The following is a 21,007-nucleotide window of genomic DNA, read 5'->3' on the forward strand; positions in this document are numbered from 1 at the left end:
AAGTCTCTCTCCCGTCCCCTCCACCCACTACCCTCTCTCTCACCTGAGCCTCCCAGACCCACATATTTTACAGTCTTTTCATTATATCCACAACTGAATCCACCAGCGTTGCCCCCAAACTCCCTCTGCAGCTTTCCCTTCTCCGAGCACAGCATGACCATCATTTACCTAATTAATCAAGCCAGAAACCTGGGCGTTATTCTGTCTGCCCTCACATACATCATTAATCCCTTCCTTTTCACCCCTTAAACACGTCTTCGATCTGTTGGCTTTCTTCCATTGACCGTCCCACCACCACTCAGGTGAAGCCGCCTACACTGCCCACCTGGACTCCTCAAGAGTCTCCCACCTGGCCTCCCTCACCATGCTTACCCTACTCCACACAAAGGGGATCCCATCATTCCTGTGCTTTTAAGACCTTTCTTTTAAAAACCACTGTTCTTAGAATAAACTCCAAGTTCTTCACCTGGTGAATGTCTATCTTTGCCACGAAACTGTCAGCTTAATGAGAGAAGACTCTGCCTCTCCACCTCTACGCCCCCTCCCGGCACAATGCCATGCTCAGTAAAGATCTGCTCGATTACAGTAACCGGTATTGTAACCCTAGTCCTGGGTCCTTAACCAAACTGCTTCACTTTTGAGTCCTGGTTGCCCTGGCCATAAAAATCCAAGGTAGATTAGAAAGATTGTAGACGTTTGCCTAGATTATTGATTTGGGGATTTTGCAGTAGCAACCTGCAACTAAATGTTCTAATGGCTTTGTATTATTAAAAACACATCCAGATTCAAGTAATATTTGTGGAATGCCTTAAGTGTAAAAGGAGCTGTACAAAGTACTTTCACACACTTCGTGTTTTATAACATGAACAACCCAGATAGGGTCACAAATGGAATAGCTTCACAAGTGACAAATGTCAGGTGATAAGGCATTAAGCTTGTCCAAGGTCGCAAAGCTGGTGAGAGCAAAGTCGTTTCTCCAATCAAAAAAAACTTTGAAAGAACAGAATTCTGAATTTTGAGGGTAAAAGACCATAATACAAAGAGGTAAAACAACTCCCTTAATCAAAGTTTCGAGTTCTGACTCCAGAGTTTTAACCGTGCCACACTGAATGCTAGCACAGCAAAATCAGATGGTCTTTTGGTGAATAAGCTCCAGGAAAACCGCGTTAATTCTTCCACTCATAGGAGGACACACACCCACCTGTCGAAGGTTGATGTAGACTGCATTCTGGAGAAATTCCGAAGCTTCCATGCTCCGCTTCTGAATGGCGAGGACACGGACAGCCTTGACACACGCTTCTAACTCAATCACCCCAGCGTTCTTATACTGCAGGGTCAAAAGAGAAGAGGAGAGGTGTTTGTGTCAGGTCGTGCAGGCGGTACCACAGGGACTCAGTGACACTGAGCAGCACGTCCCCACCCAAGGGGGGGACTTTGTGTTTGAGAAAGTCTATCCCTTAAGGGGGCAGAAGGGGTTGGTGGGATTGAGTGAACCTATAAATGCCCATATAGATACATTTGCGTTCATTCAAATAATACAACCAACAGTCGCTGGATATTCTACAAAATTTCAAAACGTTATCAATGGAAACTTTGCTATTCACTTCCACTTAATCTCCTGCTCGAAAACATTCTTAGACTCTCTCACACCTGCAGCTTTGATGCAGTAGTTGCCAATTCATGTTACTTTGTTACAAAAGTTCTAGCTCCTTGTATCACTGTATCTGTCCTCTCTTGGCACGTTTGATGTCTTTCTGCTTATCTCTCTGAGTTACCTGTTCCTGCTTCTCAGATCCTGAGAGGAAGGACAAATGAAGATACATGAACAGAAAAGGTACTGTGGGCTTCACACAGCCACTGAGTAATGATCCCGGCGAGAACTTCTCCAATCTCATCTTCACCTCTCAAGGTTCTGCACGAGGTGACATCCAGCCAGGAGAGCTGGTCTTGCCCACGTGAAAGCTGTGTGGCTCAGACGTGAGGACAGGCCCAGAAGCTGGCTCTGGAGCCCAGGCCCCCATGCTCTGTGCCTTCCTCTTTCCCGAGGCCCCAGCTCGAAGCCCTCCATGCTCCCTGTTCTTCTGCCCTTTTTATTTTTTTTTCCTAATTACCCTGAGCTGGAGTGGTTTTCATCTGATGTATCTGAAAAGACTTCCTGCAGCTGGGGAAGAGGCTTCTGAGGTAAATTCATGTATTCTGGTGCCTGAAGAGCGCCCGAGGCTGAGAGACCCCCCACCAACACTCACCGAGGCGTTAAACGTGCTGTGGAGTCAGCCACCCCCCAGCAAGTGTTTGCTGAGACCCCAAGGCCTGCCTGGCATAACCACTCATGAAAATGCAGTCTGCCCACTTACCAATTATTAAGAAGCAAAAATATCCAATTGCCCATGTTTCTTACTAAAATTATTTGTAAGGTGGGAAAAGAAATTACTGTGCCAGAAAGAGCAGGTCTCCACTGTTTCCTCATTTCCAATATGTAACAGGCGCAGAATTTGTGATATATTACATGTAATTTATCAAAGACAGCACAAAAAGAAACTACACTTACCTAACTACCAATACTGAAGTCAAAGTCTATCAATTTTATATACCATTTAAGGACACAACACAAAGAATCTAACAGGGACTTGATTTCAGTGAAATATAATTATTTCCTTTCCTTCAAAATTCTTAAAATAACTTCTACTGAAGCGAAAATAGAAGTCAACTCATTTTTTTCACATATTTTGGTTATAGTTAAATATTTTAAATATTACAATGAAATTTAAATTGCAATCATAAAAAACTGTTCATATATTAGCAGAAAGATATACAGAATCAATGGGAATCAGGAAAAGAACGGACATTTACTAAAAGTCTACTACATACCTAGTCTTTTACAAGCATTCTCCTGGAACATAAGCTGTCTGATGCAGGGGCCCCCATTTTCACTGCTGAGTCCCTAGTAATCATCTACCAAGGCACCAGCATAGAACTATGCAATCAATATTTTAGAAATAAATGAGGGAATTATCTCATTCAATTCTAAAACAAACCCCTAAAAGGAATACGGAACTTATTTACAGATAAAGAAAACAGGGTCCCAAAAAGTAAAGTTTCTTGCCCAAGGTCACAAAGCTAGTAATTGGTAAAGGCAGGATTTGAACTCAGGTCTGTCTGACTCCAAAACTAAGGTGGAAATCTCATTCCATTAGGAAGGGTCCAGCACCACAGACAACCCTCCTATCTTTGTTCAGATCTAGCCTTATATAGCCTTAGCATCCCATACGTAGGGAACTCGAGGACAAACTATAACAGTAAGGATTTTATAGCCAGTAATTTCTTAGGTCTTATTTACAAAGTGTCAGCAGATCAGCAGAAAAGCTCTGTAAGAAGGTATTTCTAAGAATAAAACCAAAGAGAAAACCCGTAAGGAAAAGATTTACTATATTAAAAACACTTTTGACCACAACCAAAATGAAAAACCTCATAAACAAAACAAAAGGCAAGCAACATCAGGAAAAAGATTTGCAATATATGTCAATGACAGAAAAGAAGCTAATATCCATGATTTACAAAGAGCTATCACAAAGCAATAAGAAATGCTCCCTAATTTAAATGTATGCAAAGGACAAAAACGGATAATTCATTTTAAAAATGCAATTGGCTGATACATGAACAATGTTCAATACCTCACTGGTCATCAAATGCAAACTAAAACAACGAAAAATTACTTTCGCTCATCATATTGGCAAATATTTTAAAAGGACAGTGTCTGTTTGTGAGAGAACAAACTGTTATAAAGCTTTTTGGAGGACGATACAGCAATGTATATGTAAACTCTAAAAAATATATGCACACTTTTTGACTCAAGTCCACTTCTGGGAATTGTTTCCTTTTAAAAAAAAAAATCAGTCCAAAAAGATTTATCCATCATGGCATTTATCACAGCACTGTTTACAACGGTGGAAAGAAAAATTGAAGGAAAATAATATTCAGTAATAGAGAATTGGTTAAATGAGTAATTCTACATCTTTTCATTCCCTGTTGGAGAAGGAATTTGGAGAGTAACTTGAAAGTAACCTATGTAAATGTCATATCCAGTGACTAAATTTCCAGAAATCTTAACTAAAAGAATACTCATACAAGAACAAAAGAATATATGTACAAGAATGTTCAAACATTTTTTTCTAAGAGTGAAAAAGTGAAGATTCAATAACGCAGAAAAACGCATAATTTGCCAAATGAAAAATGTAGGTCTCCACACAGTAAAGAAGTACAGAATGCTCACCATTTTATGATATAGATGATATACATCGACAAAAAGAACAGAAAATAGATACTAAAAATGTTACCTCCAGGCTTCCCTGGTGGTGCAGTGGTTAAGAATCTGCCCACCAATGTAGAGGACATGGGTTCGAGCCCTGGTCCGGGAAGATCCCACATGCCACGGAGCAACTAAACCCATGCGCCACAACTACTGAGCCTACGCTCTAGAGCCTGCAAGCCACAACTACTGAGCCCGTGTGCCATAACCACTGAAGCCCACGCGCCTGGAGCCTGTGCTCTGCAACAAGAGAAGCCACCGCAATGAGAAGCCCACGCACTGCAACAAAGAGTAGCCCCCACTTGCCGCAACTAGAGAAAGCCTGCACGCAGCAACGAAGACCCAACACAGACAAAAATAAATTAATAAATTAATTAATTAATTTTTTTAAAAAAATGTTATCTCTGAGGACTTCCCTGGCAGTCCCGTGGTTGAGACTCCGTGCTTCCACTGCAATGGGGGGACGCAGGTTCGATTCCTGGTTGGGGAATTAGGATCCCGCATGCCGTGCGGCATGGCCAAAAAATTTAAAAAGTTTTTAAATAAAAAATTAAAAAAAAATTTTTTAAACGTTATCCCTGAGTAGCAGGGCTATGATAGCCTCTTTTTCTCCTATTTTCAGACTTATTAAATTAAATATACATGATTTTTAATCAACAAAAACCATTTTTAGGCATATAGTATTATGCATTGGGGACTACTACATGAATACTTACAGAAACAAATACTTAGGAGATACTGCAGCAGCATTACACAGTGTAAAACAGGAACTTCTGATTAAAACAACACAGTCACATAAAGGATCTACAGGGTACAATCACCTTGCTGTAATAGGAAATGGCCTCCTTGTATTTGTCAATTATGTCTTCAGGACTAAGGCAGTTCTTAGCCCGTCCAATCTCAGCGCTGGTATCTGGATTGATGCCATTAGTGGTGAGGGCACCTGCAAACCGAGAGAAAGAAAAGAAATAATCTTTTGCTTTTTCCGTCTTGTTTCTTTGTTATTTTAAAAGAAGGGCACAAATAAGATAAAGCTTGAATATTCCCAACTGAAATTTAAATAATGAAACCATTTTTAAAGTCTTCACAGCTTATACACTCCCTATAATAGTCTTACCATCAAAGCATTGTATTAAATGTTAATTAACTCAGAATAAGTTTTCCTCCCTGTTGAAACTTTTTATTAAAGAACATGAAATGCATTATATAAAAGTAACATGTCTATAATAACTAGCTTAGTTGCCTTGACAGCAATGCAGTCAGTGTGCATTATCTCCCAGCACTAAGCTCTTCTCTTAACGCTACAAGAAACCAGACTGCACCCTCAAATGGAGATAAACTATGTGAAAGTATTTTCTGAACTATACAGCACAAAAACACATAGCTTACAAATACTGGCGTCCTTTCTGAGGCTGTCATTTTCTGTTTCTGGCCAACCCCTGTCAATAAGCAGAACCACCTAATTCCCCAGCCATCAAACTCACAGGGGCAAGAGCTCTGGAGACATGTCCGTTTATAGAATGTAACCAACTACACATAAAACTCTGACAAGAAAAAGATGAAATACTCTTTGATTTCAGAGAACACTCAAAAAATACTCTCGTTAGCCTCATAGCAGGAAAAGCCGGGCTTCTCCTAAGCCACTTGTTTATTTCAGGGACACTGAGCAAATCCAGCAAATTCTGTTCCCCTCATGTCTACTGGGAGACTCAGGCACACATGTGCTGTTATCTTATAACTCACGGGGCAAAGGGTGTGTCTCACATGGCCCGCAACCTTCATGCAAGCTCATTGCCTCGACTTGCTGTCTAAACTTGGTCCCATTTTCTCACCTGCTCTCTTGGTATTTTGTTATTCTGTATGCTGCCTCAAATGCTTTTTGGAACAGGACAGAAGAATGAGTGGATAGATAAATGGACAGATGGACAGGTGAAAGATGGGCAGACGGACAGAGAGACTCTAAGCAAAGAGGAACAAAGAACATTTCCTATGCAAAATCCTCTTCTAGTCAAGGAAGAAAGAACCATAACAGAGAACTGGGAAGAGACAGGTGGCTTAGGATTTTGTGTTTCTACAGATTTTGTGAAAATCACAGCAAGAGATAAGAGGGTAGAACTATAAATAATAAAAGAAAAGGGCATGCATGCCTGAAAAAAATCTAAAATATTTACTTTCTAAAGAATAGATTCAAATCAGCAAGGCCCAATGACACAATCCTTGGGTCCTTACAGAACTGAGAAGTCTACTTCCAAGCCACAAGGCAACTCTTTGGAGCACTGAGAATCTACACTGGGTGGTCATAAGGCCATCAGAGCAAAAACTATGTTATTCTGCACTAACGAGGAATCAGAACCTATGTGGGGACATCCACGCGTGTCCTCATTTACAACCCATGGCAGCGTTATGCAGCGGGGGGGACTCCTAGTGAGCCCCGTTTCTGCAGGGGAGGAAACAGGTCCTCAATAGGCTGAGCACTCCTACTAGCTCTCCAGTAGTAGGAGCTGGATATACACAAATACAAAGCCGTTTACTCCAGAGCAGGATTTGAACCCAGGCCTGTATTTTTTTTTTTTTTTTTTTTTTGCGGTACACAGGCCTCTCACTGCCGTGGCCTCTCCTGTCACGGAGCACAGGCTCCAGACGCGCAGGCCCAGCGGCCATGGCTCACGGGCCCAGCCGCTCTGCGGCACGTGGGATCCTCCCAGACCGGGGCACGAACCCGCGTCCCCCGCATCGGCAGGCGGACTCTCAACCACTGCGCCACCAGGGAAGCCCCGGGCCTGTATTTTTAACCACAGTACTATCCTGCTTTGTGTGTTTTTCATGTTTACAATACCTTTGTTTCTGGCATGAAATAATATTTAATAAATGATAGGTTATCTTGATTTATCTCATTAGCTCTAATAATTTGTCTTCATATTGTTGAAGTTTACTCTTTTCCCTTGGGGAATGGAAGGGAAAGAGTGGGAATCAGAATGAGGTGGGCTCTTCATTCTTCCTATGGTACCTCACCTCATCCAAGAAGCCCCCAACCAGGGAGAAGGAACAAATTTTCCCTCCATATTTAAAAAAAAAAAAGACACCACTGATAATGGGCGTTCCCTTAATGATTTACTTAACTCCAGTACAGAGGCCGGGGGGAAAAAGCATATGCAGAAACCGGGAAGAATATAACCTGTAAGAAGGTAAAAAGAGCATAGCTCATGGGAGAGCTTAGTGGGTCAGACTGATTTAATTTCACTCAATAAAAGAATAACACACTCTAAAAATACTAGTATGCAATGGATTTGATCTTTCTTGACACCTATAAAGTTTTGACAGCCCACATGTAACATTATTGTGAACCAGTGAAACAAGGAGTCTATAGACAGGAAAAATCAATGCCACAGGCAGGCTGAAACCCAGGCTAGAGGAAAGGAAAAGAAAGAGCATAGTTAAGAAGTGGGGAAAAGCTGGAAAAAAAAAATCATCACAAGGGCTCCCCAGTATCAGTCCAACAACAGTTTAATAATTCATTCAAGAGAAAGTTACTGAGTTCCTATTATGTGCAAGACAGTATAGGAGGCACAAGCTAGAAAGTCAACAAAAGTAAAATGAAGCAGAAATAAGAGGGAATGGGACTGCCCTGGTGGCACAGTGGTTAGGAATCCGTCTGCCAATGCAGGGGGCACAGGTTCGAGCCCTGGTCTAGGAAGATCCCACATGCCATGGAGCAACTAAGCCCGTGAGCCACAACTACTGAAGCCCACGCGCCTAAGAGCCCGTGCTCCGCAACAGGAGAAGCCACTGCGATGAGAAGCCTCAGCTCGCCGCAACTTAGAGAAAGCCCACACTCAGCAACAAGGACCCAATGCAGCCAAAAATAAATTTAATTAATTTTAAAAAAATAAAAAAGAAATAAGAGGGAATAAAACAGAGACAAATGATGCAGGAGAAAGAACGGCAAAACCATAAAAAGAGGAGAATAACAAGGGTAGCCCCCACTCACTGCAACTAGACAAAGCCCTCAAGCAGCAATGAAGAGCCAACGAGGCCAAAAATAAATAAATAAACAAAAAAATTTTTAATTAATATTAAAAAATAACAAAAGATAAATAGAATTGTAAAGTTAGAACATTGTTGAAAAGCTGTAAAAATACTCCAAAAAAACAGATCAAAACATATACATGTAGGAAGGCTGCCCCCCTGTCATATATAAATGCAAACTTATTTTTGTTCATTCATGGGCACTAAATTACTTTATCCAAAGCATAATATATATATTTTTTATTTTATTTATTTATTTATTTATTTTTGGCTGTGTTGGGTCTTCGTTTCTATGCGTGGGCCTTCTCTAGTTGCGGCGAGCGGGGGCCACTCTTCATCGCGGTGCGCGGGCCTCTCACTGTCCCAGCCTCTCTTGTTGTGGAGCACAAGCTCCAGATGCACAGGCTCAGTAGTTGTGGCGCACGGGCCTAGTTGCTCCGTGGCATGTGGGATCTTCCCAGACCAGGGCTCGAACCCGTGTCCCCTGCATTGGCAGGCAGATTCTCAACCACTGCGCCACCAGGGAAGCCCCAAAGCACAATATTTTAATTAAAACAAATAATCAATATTACACTTCTCCTGTCAAATCTAGTTCATAAATTTACTCTGCTATGTAACCATAACGTGTCTAAGATGGAGCTAAAATTAATGAAAATACCTTTGTATGGTTTGTGGAACTCTTCTCAAAATTCCACGCTTTTAAAATAAATCTGAGCAGTATTTCTATACTGTCTTTTTTCTTGTGAAGCAACAGATACTGCTGTCAAAATTCTGTCATTATAATGATTCATGAGCATCATGCTCTAACTAATCTGCCAGACAATAAGGCACTATCTTGACACTGTGACCAAACAAAATGAAATATAAGGAAGACAATGACCCTATTCTGGAAAATTTACAACCTATGTCAACACTGGGGTTTTTCTTTCATTGGTTAGCAAAATAAAATAAATCATATACTTTCTTAGAGCATTCGGTAGCCATGACTCTTCTTTTAGTGTAATGACCAGAAAAGAGTTAAGTATGACTTTTTTAGGTCAATTAGCAACAATCATCACTGGAAGGTAAGTAATGCGGTATTAACTGGTAGCAATGCTTCCGCCTACATTAGACCTAAAATAAAACTACACTGAGTTCTGAAAGTATTATAAAGGAAGAGATGAGGTCCCTAATGAGAAATCAAAGAAGTAAAGGCTTTTTAATTAACCATTCCTACAGAAAGGAATAGACTATGGTAGTTAAGAGAACAGACCTGGAGACAAATGTGTGGGTGTGAATTCCCACATCACCGCTAACTAGCTGTACCCATGACAAGTCAATGAACTTTTCTGCATCTCAGTTTCCTCATCTACAGACTGGGGATAACAACAGTACCTATCTCCTAGAACTGTTGTAAGAATTAAATTGCTTTTAAAATACCTCAGATCTTAGATATGACACCAAAAGCACAGGCAACAAAGAAAAGTTAGATAAAGTGGACTTCATCAAAACTTAAAACTTCTATGCTTCAAAGGACACCATCAACAAAGTGAAAAAAACAACACACAGAATAGAAGAAAATTTTTGTAAACCATATATCTGATAAGGAACTTGTATCTACAATATAAAAAGAAATCTTACAACTCAACAATAAAAAGACAAATAACTCAATTAAAAATGGATAAAGGATCTAAAAAGACCTTTCAGTGATCCAGAAAGGATCTCATTCAGATTCGACGGAGAAATTAAACCCTTTACAGACAATCAAAAGTTAAGAGAATTCAGCACCACCAAACCAGCTTTACAATAAATGCTAAAGGAACTTCTCAAGGCAGGAAACACAAAAGAAGGAAAACACCTACAGTAACAAACCCGAAATAATTAAGAAAATGGTAAGAGGAACATACATATAGATAATTACCTTAAATGTAAATGGATTAAATGCTCCAACCAAAAGACATAGACTGGCTGAATGGATACAAAAACAAGACCAGTACATATGCTGTCTACAAGACACCAACGTCAGACCTAGGGACACATACACACTGAAAGTGAGGGGATGGAAAAAGATATTCCATGCAACTGGAAATCAAAAGAAAGCTGGAGGGCTTCCCTGGTGGCGCAGTGGTTGAGAGTCCGCCTGCCAATGCAGGGGACACGAGTTCGTGCCCCGGTCCGGGAAGATCCCACATGCCGTGGAGCAGCTGGGCCCATGAGCCATGGCCGCTGAGCCTGCGCGTCCGGAGCCTGTGTTCTGCAACGGGAGAGGCCACAACAGTGAGAGGCCCGCGTACCACAAAAAAAAAAAAAAAAAAGAAAGCTGGAGTAGCAATTCTCATATCAGACAAAACAGACTTTAAAAGAAAGACTATTACAAAAGAGACAAAAAGAACACTGCATAATGATCAAGGGATCAATCCAAGAAGAAGATATAACAATTGTAAATATTTATGCACCCAACATAGGAGCACCTCAATACATAAGGCAAATGCTAACAGCCATAAAAGGGGAAAGCAACAGTAGCACAACAGTAGGGGACTTTTAGCACCCCATTTTCACCAATGGACAGATCATCCAAAATGAAAATAAATAAGGAAACACAAGCTTTAAATGACACATTAAACAAGATGGACTTGGGCTTCCCTGGTGGCACAGTGGTTGAGAGTCCGCCTGCTGATACAGGGGACGCGGGTTCCTGCCCCAGTCCAGGAGGATCCCACATGCCACAGAGTGGCTGGGTGCGGGAGCCATGGCCGTTGGGCCTGCACGTCCGGAGCCTGTGCTCCGCAGCAGGAGAGGCCGCGGCAGTGAGAGGCCCGCATACCACAAAAAAAAAAAAAAAAAAACCAAGATGGACTTAATTGATACTTATAGGACATTCCATCCAAAAACAACAAAATACACTTTCTTCTCAAGTGCTCATGGAAACCTCTCCAGGCTGGATCATATCTTGGGTCACAAATCAAGCCTTGGTAAATTTAAGAAAATTGAACTCGTATCAAGTATCTTTTCCAACCACAACACTATGACACTAGACATCAATTACAGGAAAAAAAATCTGTAAAAAATACAAACACATGGAGGCTAAACAATACACTACTAAATAACCAAGAGATCACTGAAGAAATCAAAGAGGAAATCCAAAAATACCTAGAAACAAATGACAATGAAAACACGATGACCCAAAACCTATGGGATGCTGCAAAAGCAGTTCTAAGAGGGAAGTTTATAGCAATACAATCCTACCTCAGGAAACAAGAAACATCTCAAATAAACAAACTAACCTTACACCTAAAGCAATTACAGAAAGAAGAACAAAAAAACCCCAAAGTTAGCAGAAGGAAAGAAATCATAAAGATCAGATTAGAAATAAATGAAAAAGAAATGAAGGAAACAATAGCAAAGATCAATAAAACTAAAAGCTGGTTCTCTGAGTAGAAAAACAAAATTGATAAACCATTAGCCAAACTCATCAAGAAAAAAAGGGAGAAGACTCAAATCAACAGAATTAGAAATGAAAGAGGAGCAGTAACAACTGACACTGCAGAAATACAAAGGATCATAAGAGATTACTACAAGCAACTATATGCCAATAAAATGGACAACCTGGAAGAAATGGACACATTCTTAGAAAAGCACAACCTTCCGAGACTGAACCAGGAAGAAATAGAAAATATAAACAGACCAATCACAAGCACTGAAATTGAAACTGTGATTAAAAATCTTCCAACAAGGGGCTTCCCTAGTGGCGCAGTGGTTGAGAGTCTGCCTGCCGACGCAGGGGACACGGGTTTGTGCCCCGGTCCGGGAAGATCCCACATGCTGCGGAGCAGCTAGGCCCATGAGCCATGGCTGCTGAGCCTGCGCATCCGGAGCCTGTACTCCACTACAGGAGAAGCCACAACAGTAACAGGCCCACATACTGCAAAAAAAAGAAATATCTTCCCAAAAAAAAGCCCAGGACCAGATGGCTTCACAGGTGAATTCTATCAAACATTTAGAGAAGAGCTAACACCTATCCTTCTCAAACTCTTACAAAATATAGCAGAGGGAGGAACATACCCAAACCCATTCTATGAAGCCACCATTACCCTGATACCAAAACCAGACAAAGATGTCACAAAAAAAGAAAACTACAGGCCAATATCTCTGATGAACATAGATGCAAAACTCCCCAACAAAATACCAGGAAAGAGAATCCAACAGCACATTAAAAGGACATACGCCATGATCAAGTGGGGTTTATCCCAGGAATGCAAGGATTCTTCAATACACGCAAATGAAACAATGTGATACACCATATTAACAGACTGAAGGATAAAAACCATATCATCTCAATAGATGCAGAAAAAGCTTTTGACAAAATTCTACACCTATTTATGATAAAAACTCTCCAGAAAGTAGGCATAGAGGGAACCTACCTCAACATAATAGAGGCCATATATGACAAATCCACAGCCAACACCGTTCTCCATGGTGAAAAACTGAAACCATTTCCTCTAAGATCAGGAACAAGACAAGGTTGCCCACTCTCACCACTGTTATTCAACATAGTTTTGGAAGTTTTAGCCACAGCAATCAGAGAAGAAAAAGAAATAAAAGGAATCCAAATCAGAAAAGAAGTAAAACTGTCACTGTTTGCAGATGACATGATACTATACATAGAAAATCATAAAGATGCCACCAGAAAACTACTAGAGCTAATCAATGAATTTGGTATAGTAGTAGGATACAAAATTAATGCACAGAAATCATTTGCATTCCTATACACTAATGATGAAAAATCTGAAAGAGAAGTTAAGGAAACACTCCCATTTACCACTGCAACAAGAAGAATAAAATACCTAGGAATAAACCTACCTAAGGAGACAAAAGATCTACATGCAGAAAACTATAAGACACTGATGAAAGAAATTAAAGATGATACAAACAGATGGAGAGATATACCATGTTCTTGGATTGGAAGAATCAACATTGTGAAAATGACTGTACATCCCAAAGCAATCTACAGATTCACTGCAATCCCTATCAAACTACCAACGGCATTTCTCACAGAACTAGAACAGAAAATTGCACAATTTGTATGGAAACACAGAAGACCCCGAATAGCCAAAGCAATCTTGAGAAAGGAAAACAGAGCTGGAGGAATCAGGCTCCCAGACTTCAGACTATACTACAAAGCTACATTAATCAAGACAGTATGGTACTGGCACAGAAACAGAAATATAGATCAATGGAAAAGGATAGAAAGCCCAGAGATAAACCCACGCACATATGGTCACCTTATCTTTGATAAAGGAAGCAAGAATATACAATGGAGAAAAGACAGCCTCTTCAATAAGTGGTGCTGGGAAAACTGGACAGCTACATGTAAAAGAATGAAATTCGAACATTCCCTAACACCATACACAAAAATAAATTCAAAATGGATTAAAGACCTAAGTGTAAGGTCAGACACTATAAAACTCTTAGAGGAAAACACAGGCAGAACACTCTATGACATAAATCACAGCAAGATCCTTTTTGGCCCACCTCCTAGAGAAATGGAAATAAAAACAAAAAATGGGACCTAATGAAACTTAAAAGCTTTTGCACAGCAAAGGAAACCATAAACAAAACGAAAAGACAATCCTCAGAATGGTGTAAATATTTGCAAACGAGGCAACTGACAAAGGATTAATCGCCAAAATATACAAGCAGCTCATGCAGCCCAATATCAAAAAAACAAACAACCCCATCCAAAAATGGGAAGAAGACCTAAATAGATATTTCTCCAAAGAAGATATACAGATTGTCAACAAACACATGAAAAGATGCTCAACATCACTAATCATTAGAGTAATGGGAATCAAAACTACAATGAGGTAGCACCTCACACCGGTCAGAATGGCCATCATCAAAAAATCTACAAACAATAAATGCTGGAGAGGGTGTGGAGAAAGGGAACCCTCTTGCACTGTTGGTGGGAATGTAAATTGATACAGCCACTATGGAAAACAGTATGGAGGTTCCTTAAAGAACTAAAAATAGAACTACCATATGACCCAGCATTCCCACTACTGGGCATATACCCTGAGAAAACCATAATTCAAAAAGAGTCATGTACCACAATGTGCATTGCAGCTCTATTTACAATAGACAGGACATGGAAGCAACCTAAGTGTCCATTGACAGATGAATGGATAAAGAACGTGTGGCACATATATACAATGGAATATTACTCAACCATAAAAAGAAATGAAATTGAGTTATCCGTAGTGAGGTGGATGGACCTAGAGTCTGTCATACAGAGTGAAGTAAGTCAGAAAGAGAAAAAGAAATACTGTATGCTAACACATATATATGGAATCAAAAAAAAAAAAAAAAACAGAAAAAGGTTCTGAAGAACCTAGGGGCAGGACAGGAATAAAGACGCAGATGTAGAGAATGGACTTGAGGACACAAGGAGGGGGAAGGGTAAGCTGGGACAAAGTACGAGAGTGGCACTGACATATATACACTACCAAATGTAAGTGGGGAGCAGCTGTATAGCACAGGGAGATCAGCTCAGTGCTTTGTGTCCAACTAGAGGGGTTGGATAGGGAGGGTGGGAGGGAGACACAAGACGGAGTAGATATGGGGATATACGTATGCACTTAGCTGATTTCCTTTGTTATACAGAGGAAACTAACACACCATTGTAAAGCAATTATACTCCAATAAAGATATTTTTTAAAAAATGGATAAAGGATGTGAAAAGACATTTTTCAAGGAAATTGTACAAATGGCCTATAAGCACAGTGAAAAAGATGCTCAAGGGCTTCCGTGGTGGTGCAGTGCTTAAGAATCTGCCTGGCAATGCAGGGGACACGGGTTCAAGCCCTGGTCCGGGAAGATTCCACATGCTGCAGAGCAACTAAGCCTGTGCACCACAGCTACTGAGCCTGCACTCTGGAGTCCCTGAGCCACAACTACTGAGCCTGTGTGCCACAACTACTGAAGCCCACACACCTAGAGCCCGTGCTCTGCAACAAGAGAAGCCACCACGATGAGAAGCTCGCTCACAGCAACAAAGAGTAGCCCCCTCTCGCCACAGCTAGAAAAAGCCTGCAGGCAGCAACGAAGACCCAACGCAGCCAGAAATAAATAAATAAATAAAATAATTTTTTAAAAAAGAAAAAGGGGGCTTCCCTGGTGGCGCAGTGGTTGAGAGTCCACCTGCCAATGCAGGGGACATGGGTTCGTGCCCCGGTCCGGGAAGATCTCACTTGCCACAGAGTGGCTGGGCCCGTGAGCCATGGCCACTGAGCCTGCGCGTCCGGAGCCTGTGCTCCGCTACAGAAGAGGCCACAAGTGAGAGGCCTGTGTACCAGAAAAAAAGAAAAAAAAGAAAAAGATGCTCATTATCAATAGCTATAAGGGAAATCAAATCAAAACTACAAGGACGCGGAGAAAACCATAATTTGAAAAGATACACACACCCCTATTGTTCATTGCTGCAGTATTTACAATAGCCCGGACATGGAAGCAACCTAAATGTCCCTCAACAGAGAATGGATAAAGAAGAGATGGTACAGGGCTTCCCTGGTGGCGCAGTGGTCGAGAGTCCGCCTGCCAATGCAGGGGACACGGGTTCATGCCCTGGTCCGGGAAGATCCCACATGCCGTGGAGCGGTTGGGCCCGTGAGCCATGGCCGCTGAGCCTGCACATCCGGAGCCTGTGCTCCGCAACGGGAGAGGCCACAGCAGTGAGGGGCCCGCGTACCGAAAAAAAAAAAAAGAGAGATGGTACATACAGACAATGGAATATTACTCAGCCGTAAAAAAAAGATTGTAATAATGCCATTTGCAGCCACGTGGATGGATCTAGAGACTGTGATACTGAGTAAAGTCAGACACAGAAAGACAAATATCATATGATATTGCTTATATGTGGAATCTAAAAAAAGGGTACAAATGAACTTATTTACAAAACAGAAGTAGAGTCACAGATGTAGAAAACAAACTTATGGTTACCAGGGAATGTGGGGGGAGGGATAAATTGGGAGACTGGGATTGACATATACACACTACTATATATATAAAATAGATAACTAAAAAGAACCTACTGTGTAGCACAGGGAACTATACTCAATACTCCGTAATGGCCTATATGGGAAAAGAATCTTAAAAAAAGAGTGGGTATATGCATATGTGTAACTGATTCACTTTGCTGTACACCCGAAACTAACACAACATTGTAAATCAACTATAATCCAATAAAAATTTTTAAAAAAGAAAAAAATATATACATTATGGCAAACTTTTATGATATTTTAACATTAGTAAATATACACAAATACAAATAAAAATTCCATTTCCATTTTAAACGACAACAAAAAAAACTACAAGGAGAAACCACTTCACCCTCACTGGAACAGCTATAATCAAAAAGATGGTAACACCCTGACCTGGGGCTCCAGGAGCCCCGAGGGCGGTTGCATGAGGCTGGCTGGGAGGGAAGACTTGGCCTGGCTCTGTCCCACTCCACTCTGAGTCTTCTCGTCAACTGGGTTTAGATGGCTCCCGCAAAGAAGGCTGGCAAGAAGAAGGGCCAGTCTGCCGTCAACGAGGTGACGACCAGAAAATACACTCTCAACGTTCACAAGAGCGTCCCTGGAGTGGGTTTCAAGAAGCGTGCCCCTCGGGCACTCAAAGAAATCCGGAAATTTGCCATGAAGGAGATGGGAACTCCAGATGTGCGCGTCGACACCAGGCTCCACAAAGCTGTCTGCGCCAAAGGAATAAGGGATGTCCCGTATTGTATCCATGCGCAGCTGTCCAGAAACATAAGGAAGATGAAGATGCACCAGACAAGCTCTGTACGTTGGTTACCATGTACCTGCCACCATTATCAAAAACCTAAAGACAGTTAATGTGGATGAGAACTAACTGCTGATTGTTAAGCAAAGTTACAGAACTGCCAAAACAAAAGAAAAGTGAATAACAAGCATTGATGAGGACATAGAGAAACTGGAACTCTCATACACTGCTGCTGAGGAAGTAAAACAGCACAACCGCTTTGGAAAACAATCTGGCAGTTCCTCAAATAGTTAAACATTTAGTTACCGTATGACCCTGTAATTCTAATTCCTAGGCATATACATGAGAGAACTGAAAACATACGTCCACATAAAAACATATACGAATGTTAACAGCACCATTACTCATAACAGCCAAAAAGTAGAAACAACCCAAATGTCCATCAGCTGAAGAAGGGGTAAACAAAAAGTGGTCTATCCATATGGTGAAATATTATTCAGCAAAAACAGAACGTGAAGTGCTGATCCGTGATGCAACACGGACAAACCTTGACAACATGATGCTAAGTGAAAGAATCGGTCATAAAGGAGCACAAGCTGTATGACTCCCTTTATGCGAAATGCCCAGAACAGGCAAATCCAGAGACAGAAGAGTGGTTGCCTGGGGCTGGGGGAGGATGGGGGAAATGGGTGGTGGCTGATAATCTGTACGGGGCTTCTTGCTGGGGTGATGAAAATGTCCAAGATTGATGGTGATACACAACTCTGGTCATAGAGTAAAAACCTCTGTGTATTTTAATGGGTAAGTTGTATTAAAACTGTTAAGAAAAAAAAGCACCTCGGACCAGTGCCTTCACGTAGTAAGTGCAAATTGCTAATTTTCATTATAGGAAGAAGAAACTCCCGTCAACATTAAAATGGGAAAAGCAAATTTGAGTTAACTGAAATTGGACAAAAGATCACTTCACTTGAAACAGCTGTTGAAGGTACATGCAACATTCAGAAATGACAAGAAACAACAGTGCGACACGAAGAAGCATTCTGTTTCAAATGCCCATCAAGGGCTCGGAAGCTGAGCTGCTAGAAGTGATTGGAGAAGCTCTTCCCGAGACGGTCAAACTCCTCCTTCTGGCCTTTGAAATGGTTGTGGGGAAAGCAGGCAGCAAAAACTCTGAAACAGTTTCCTTCAAATAATTTATCCATTTAAAGTTCAAAAATAAAATGAAAGTGATACAATTTCGTGCTGGGTTTTCTATAGAGCCGAACAATTTTGCCACCCCCGAGAGAACACTAGCAGAGCCTAAGGAGAGTCACAGCACACTGCTCCCAGGAGTCGTGAAGTGATTCCCCACCAACACATGTGCCAGGGTTTAAAGGGCAGAGAAGAAGAGACTAACGTCTGAAAGGCAGATGAGACATTGGCAAGTGAAGAGAAGGCTGCGGCCAGTCCTGGGACAAGCCCTGTGAGCAGAGGCTAGAAGGGCTCCAGGTGAACTGGTTGGGGGGGGGGGGGGGGGCGGTGCGGGCGGACAGAATCTCAACTCTCTCCTTGCTCTCCCTCGGGGAAGAAGATAGAGTTTGCATGCTTCTCACTTGGAACCGTAATAGAGGGCGTCCTGGGATGCCAAACCCTGGCTCTGCGTCCTTTCCTGCCAGTCTCACCCTCTCCCTGAACAGAAGCCCCACAGAACCACCCTGACTTCACTCCCAGCACTCGAAACTCAATTTCAGCTCTATACACCCTTATTTTGAAAAGTTTCAGAAATAAAAAATATTATATTCTTTTTTTAATCTCAACATATGACTGATTTTTCTGACAGCTCTAAGCTACTTCTACTTGGTAGAAGCACCTAATTCTCCTGCAAGGGAATCCCGTACTTTCCATCAGGCAAAACTAGCCAGTCTGGGCTCGTTAACTTCTATTGCTCAAATACCAATACATCTAACACTGATTTCATCGTTCATCAGTTTTGGATGGGAGGTGAGGGAGTATCATTCAGTTCCTCAGCCCACCCTCAACTGCTTTCTCATCAGCAACTCAGGTCTCCTAAAAACAAAGCAAAACATTTGTTTTCCTTCCTCTAGGAAGGAAAACACTTTCCACAAGCTCCATCAGGAAACGTCAGCCTAGAGAAAGAATGCAACACAAATGTTAAAACAAAAATCTACAAACCTGAAGCAATTTCATTTCAAACTCAAGATACACAATGAGATGAAAGTAAATGTGTTGGTCACAAAGCATGTGTAAGCATGACCATCTGATTTCCATCCTTCAAAGGAAGGGAGGGTTTTCATTTTTTATTATTATTCTTTGTCATTGTCCGATTAAGGCAGAAAACAGTAGAGCTCATTACAAAATAATTAAGCACTGCAATAAAAGAGTTTTTTGCTGTATGAATTACAGAAGGCATTAAGAGGGGAAAGGAAAACCCACCTCTGTGAAAAATGCAAAATGTCTTTCCCTGTTAAGAACACACATACAAAATGCAACAGAGAATTCAAATTCACACTGAGAGGAGCATAAGCCACAGCATCAGAGCAGAGTCGTTACTATGAGTAAATTCGAAATTAACTGGACAGGCATGCTCAATGCATTCAGAGAATTTTAAAAGCACACTGCAAATCATCCACTTAACCATGCTAGAGGAAGAATTTCCCTCTTCGACAAACAACATAAATCAATAGGGTGCCCCATGAAACAAGGAACAAACAACAATCAGGTTTGTAACAGTTCTGATTTAAAGTTACTTAAATCAGTATGTTCCAAAGATCGTAATCCAGAAATTTTAACCATTCATTCACACCACCATGAAACAAGCACTTAAAAAAATAACCAAAAGAAACTAAGCACATAGATCATGTACCTGGATCAATGAGAACTTCTTGTGCCCCTGGAAGAAAGAACAGATTATGGTCTTTTATTTGAAAAACAAAACTACTTTTAAAAATAACTGCTAAATCACATTTCATAATTCACATAGCCTCAAAAAATATAAGACACTTGTATCTGATCAGAAAAGCAATTCTGAGTAACAGTATGTTACAATTCAGTGCCTTTATGCTTTAGAAGGAAAAAAAGAGAAGAAAAACTATTTCTCATATCCTGCACAAACTGCAAAGTGCTTCCCTATCTCTCTCCCTTCCCACTTTCCAAGCTTATACTCCCTAACTCTTCTGAAACAAGTATGAGAATTTCTTATTCCCACAAATAAGCCAAGTGACAGAAGAATATCAATTTATTTGTATAAATATACGCCCACACCTTAGCCTGAAGAAGAAAGGTATCAGAAGGCTATATGGAACTTATTTCTCCTTCCTAAAATCACACGCGCGTGCGCACACACACCCACACACACACATTCACACAGACACAGACACACATACACACTGATTTACTGGACATTTCACAAGCTAAGGATTTCCAACTTCTAGAAGTTGTTTTTTAGTTTACAACACAAAACAGTTAGTTTACAACACAAAACAGTTAACTTCATTATTATCAAGAAGCTTTTGAAAGCCTTGATCATCTATTAAACCATGCAAATATCAACGAGACCCAATTAGCCTTCTCTATAGAATGTAATTTCCCATGATGGCAAAACACACCCTAAGAGGAACTGGGTTCAAGAGTCCTGCTTATCATTAGCTATGATCTTTTTTTTTTTTTTTTTTTTGCGGTACGCGGGCCTCTCACTGTTGTGGCCTCTCCCGTTGCGGAGCACAGGCTCCGGACGTGCAGGCTCAGCGGCCATGGCTCACGGGCCCAGCCGCTCCGCGGCATGTGGGATCTTCCCGGACCGGGGCATGAACCCACGTCCCCTGCATCGGCAGGCGGACTCTCAACCACTGCGCCACCTGGGAAGCCCAGCTATGATCATTTTTAAACATGTTAACAAGATTCAGAAAGGTATGTCCC

General features: G+C 41.2%; 1 protein-coding gene and 1 pseudogene across 4 annotated transcripts in view; one reads left to right on the forward strand and one right to left on the reverse strand.

The window, feature by feature from the left end:
• The window catches only part of TRAPPC9 (trafficking protein particle complex subunit 9), a 509,514-nt gene that overhangs the window by 448,040 nt on the left and 40,467 nt on the right, over nt 1-21,007 (reverse strand). For 3 of the 4 annotated variants that reach the window (XM_049700891.1, XM_004265298.4, XM_033419744.2), the window contains exons 5-7: nt 19,956-19,982; nt 5,128-5,249; nt 1,202-1,327 (exon numbers count right to left, since the gene is read on the reverse strand). In XM_049700891.1, the coding sequence (XP_049556848.1) occupies nt 1,202-1,327; nt 5,128-5,249; nt 19,956-19,982 (275 nt within the window). The remainder of the gene's footprint in view (nt 1-1,201; nt 1,328-5,127; nt 5,250-19,955; nt 19,983-21,007) is intronic. The other variant, XM_033419745.2, reaches the window with a different exon arrangement.
• LOC101290267 (60S ribosomal protein L31-like) lies at nt 16,834-17,221 on the forward strand (annotated as a pseudogene).

The sequence above is a fragment of the Orcinus orca genome, chromosome 17, assembly GCF_937001465.1.
Source record: "Orcinus orca chromosome 17, mOrcOrc1.1, whole genome shotgun sequence".
Taxonomy (NCBI): Eukaryota; Metazoa; Chordata; class Mammalia; order Artiodactyla; family Delphinidae; genus Orcinus; species Orcinus orca.